The following is a 4,456-nucleotide window of genomic DNA, read 5'->3' as shown; positions in this document are numbered from 1 at the left end:
GTTGGACAGGAGTTCTTGTAAAACAAGGCGAATGTAATAGGTGATTGATTGGCTTTTTTACTATCATTTGAAATATGTGGTTAAAAAAGAATACCAGAATTTTCAAAAATAAAAAAATAACCGTTGCAAAAATTATTACCAAATCGATTAGGAGCTACAAAGAGTGAGTTAACTTTGTTTCATCTAATTATTGATAATAATGTTAAAATTAATTACAATTTTTTTTAGTGTTTGTATTGTAATTCTGAATTTTTTCAGTTTTTTGTTTAAAAAAAATTAGGCAAACAATTAGATACAAAATAATACGAAGTTCAATTTAATCTATGTAAACCTTTTTTACAATAAAATGTATATTAATTATAGACCGAAGGCTCATATTTTACCTTATGAGTTATGACATAGTCCAACTTTATATTAACTCTACTAAATTAATGTTTCAAATTAGTTGTTCTTTTCAAGTTCAAAAAAAATTTCGTTATTTTTCTAATTTTATTTTATTTTTATTTAGATAATTTTAATATTGTATAAGAAGTGATGAAATGCTCATATATTGGACAACAAATTTGTATTTAGAAAAGTGGTAAGAAATTACATGTCATTAAAATTGGACTATTCGATCTAATTTGTTAATTTAAAAAATAAAAGTCCCTACAATTAGTATTTTATATTTTTCTTAAATAAAACATTTTATTCTCTGATTTGTGTTCTTTTAGTTTTCTTAATCAGAATTTTATACTCCGATTTTTTTCTTTGAAAAAAAAGTTTAACAACATTAAAATCAAAATTTTTAATTTTTTTCCAAAATTCATCATATTTTGATAAAAAAAAATAATATACTTAAAAAAAACCACCTATAGATAACTAAGTAATTTACATAGATAAAATAATTAAAAATAAATATTACACAAATATTTTAAATTAAAATGAATTACATGCGTATTTCGTTTGCTACTTTATATAAATCGACCCTATTTTAATATAAATCAAATCAACTGAATTTGATTTAGCATAATATATAATAAATTGACACATAAATTTAATTTACTAGCTATAACTTTTGACAACACACAATTTTAATAAATCAAAACAATTCAATTCGATTTATAAGAGAAAAAAGTTAATAATAAACCAATACAAATTATTTTGATTTATTGAAGTTAAAATTCTAAGATAAATCGAATCTAATTAATTCGATTATTATTATTTGATTCGATTTACCTACCACAATCTCTCTCATAAATCAAAATCAAATTGTTTTAATTTATCGTAGACATTCTCTTTTATAAATCGAATTCACTTATTTTAATTTACTATAAACTCTCAATTAGATTCAATAATTTTAATTTATTATGGATTACTTCGGTAAAAAACCTATAATAAAAAATTAAATTTAAATCAAATTCATTTTATTTGATTTATATAGAAAGAATTTAAATTAAACTTATTTAATTCAATTTACATAAAATAACAAATAAGAAACACAACATATAACCCAATTTAATTTTAAAACATCTGTATAAGATTAATTCTCAACTATTTTATCCACATAATTTATCCTAGATAACTAATAAATCTAAAGTATTGTGCCCCTACCACCATCCTCTACTAGAACAAGGAGGATATTCACATTTCAGAAACTACATATTTTCTTAAGGTAATCTTGATCAATCCTAAATTCTTGATTTCTATCTCAAATTAGATTAATAACTATTCTTATAATTATAAATAATTTACTTATATATAATAAAGAAGACAAAATTATAATGCATTTACATTTAGAATAATTTAATAACATCCCACTTCAGTCACTTTATATAAGTAAATTACCCTATAATTATACATTGAACCTCATAAAAATAAAATATACACATTACATATTACATAGTGTTATATTTTATTATTAATTTACGCAGGAAGTTACTAGTAGCAAGGAGTTTTTTCCTATAAATATGTATATAAGTTCCACAGCAACATCATCCCAGGATATACCCACTTCAACTATTCCAGAAAGCTCTTCTTAACTTGTCACAAACTTCTTCATCATGAGCCAACAACAAACACCTCGGAGACCACAAGAAGGACAAGAGCACAAAGATCCGATCAAGTACGGTGACATTTTCAATGTCTCAGAGGACTTGGCATCCGAACCAATCATGCCGCAAGACGCGGCACTCATGCAAGCGACGGAAAACCAGGCACTGGGACAAACCCAAAAAGGTGGCCCGGCTTCCGTCATGCAGTCTGCTGCAGCCACCAATGTCTCTGCGGGTCTTGTGGGCCGCGGAGACATCTCTAGCGTGGCAAAAGACCAAGGGATATGCGTGTTGGAGAGTAAAATTGGCGTCAACCGTGTCATTACGGAAAGCGTGGGAAAACAGGTTTGAGAGCAATATTTTTAGTTAGTTACACAAACGTCAGAGTTTTTATTAGTAGCTAATATCTGTGTCATGATATTTTTTTTTTTAAAAAAAACTTAAATTAATAGAATAAAATAGATAAATAATTATATTTTACATCATAATATTTTTCAACTTAAGCTGATAGAAAATTTTTATACAATGATAGTTGGGTTATTATTTTTAATAATTAATTTTAATATATATTTTTTGGAATGTTATTATATCCTTAGTATAAATTTTAGCTAACTGTATATAGAATCACTTTTGTAAATATGTAAATTATTAAAAGGATAAATAAAATATCATTAGAATTTATTTTTTTTCGTACACTACAATATAGGCAGATATTAGCAAAATCTAATTTCCGCCTTCTAAAGGTGGGCAGTTTTTAAATGGTTTTTTTATTTTAATAAATAAAATAAATATAATAATTATCAAAATAAATAATTTTAAAAATATTTACTAAAATAAATTTTTTTTATCTCGTTTACATTGAAACGAGATAATTTTGTATGTATTTCGTTTATACTATAAATAATAATTTTTTAATTTTTGTAAATGAGATATACACAATTAACAAAATACATGAAAAATTATCTCATTTACAGTGTAAACGAACTAAAAGAAGGATATTTATTTTAGTAATTATTATATTATTTAATTTATAAAAATAAAAAATCTTTTTTAAATTGCTGGTTTTTAAATAGTTGGTATTCTGTTTAGCGGCCATCTGTAAAACGCAAAAGTAACTACAATATTTTTGTAAATTATTATTTGATAAATTAAAATTAATTACTAATTCATAGTCATAAAAAAACAATAGATGATTATGACTAATAATTATGAATTAATACACAGGTTGTGGGTCAGTTTGTGGAGCCAGATGTGCCCATGAAAACTCCTGGCTCGGCTCTAGATAGAGATGCCATAACCATTGGGGAGGCTCTCGAAGCAACGACGTTGGCTCCCGCCAGCGACAAGCCAGTGGATCAGAGTGACGCTGCAGCTATACAAGCTGCCGAAATGAGAGCCACCGGGAAGAATGAGATTCAATCCGGCGGCTTGGCAGCCGCAGCTCAATCTGCCGCCACCAAGAATACAAGGACTATGGGTGATTTTCAGAAGACAACCTTGTCTGATGTCTTAACGGTGACTTATTATTTATTTTTTAAGCAAATCTATAATATGGAAAACAGTGTTTTATTTTCCAATGTTTAGAATTTATTCCCTATTAAAATCTCTTATAAAATAATTATTATTTACTTGTACGATGGTCAGGTCAATTTCTTGTTACTACTTTTAAAATTAAATATAATTTAAATAAAAATAAAATTCCTAACAACGTGTGACATTTGTACTTTTCTCTACTGTTTATGTGAATATAAATTTGATATTATGCGGAGCTGTTTTTTTCTTTTTAATTTTTTAAACCTCAACATGTTAATGACAGTAATCTAAACTTTTTTAATATTATTTAACCATCACATTGATTATAAAATAGAATATATATTACAAATTTTATATTTTTTAAAGATAAAACTTTTATATAATTTATAAGTGTAAGGTATTTTTATTTTTAGTTTTATATTTATTCAATCTCCATTTTAATAATAGAAAATAGAACGTAATATATAATATATATAATGCAGGATGCAAAGGAGAAGCTGCCATCGGATAAGGCGGTGACGAGAGAGGACGCGGAGGGAGTGATCGGTGCCGAGATTAGGAACAAGGCGGACATGAAAACTACTCCTGGTGGTGTTGCTGCATCCCTCGCCGCAGCAGCCACCCTTAATCAAAACAAATCATCGTCATGAACTACTAGTAGTGTGTTTTAACTTTTAATTTTACTTGGAGTGTCTTTTTAATGTTGGTGTATGTTGCTGGCTTATTTGATAAAGGGTCTTGTTTGTATAACTTGTTTTATTGTAGATCTTTTTCTAGTTCATATATATCATGCATGTCTTTTTCTCTTTCCGTGCATTTGGAATTTTCTTCTCTCAATCAAACAATCAAGGTAATGTAATAATATTTTGGCCTTCGATAAGTTGAGCAAA

At 26.7% G+C, this 4,456-nt stretch overlaps 1 protein-coding gene across 1 annotated transcript; it reads left to right on the top strand.

The window, feature by feature from the left end:
• The first annotated feature begins 1,975 nt into the window (after positions 1-1,975).
• On the top strand, positions 1,976-4,421 carry LOC107473377 (late embryogenesis abundant protein D-34). The gene is made up of 3 exons (XM_016092931.3): positions 1,976-2,378; positions 3,258-3,548; positions 4,049-4,421. Exons 1-3 carry the CDS (start codon positions 2,043-2,045, stop codon positions 4,214-4,216), a joined length of 795 nt encoding a protein of 264 aa, XP_015948417.1. The 5' UTR covers positions 1,976-2,042; the 3' UTR covers positions 4,217-4,421.
• The last annotated feature ends 35 nt before the right edge of the window (positions 4,422-4,456 follow it).

This window comes from Arachis duranensis, chromosome 2, assembly GCF_000817695.3.
Source record: "Arachis duranensis cultivar V14167 chromosome 2, aradu.V14167.gnm2.J7QH, whole genome shotgun sequence".
NCBI lineage: Eukaryota > Viridiplantae > Streptophyta > Magnoliopsida > Fabales > Fabaceae > Arachis > Arachis duranensis.
The sequence above is the reverse complement of the archived record's forward strand: the minus strand, read 5'-3'. Positions and strand labels throughout refer to the sequence as shown.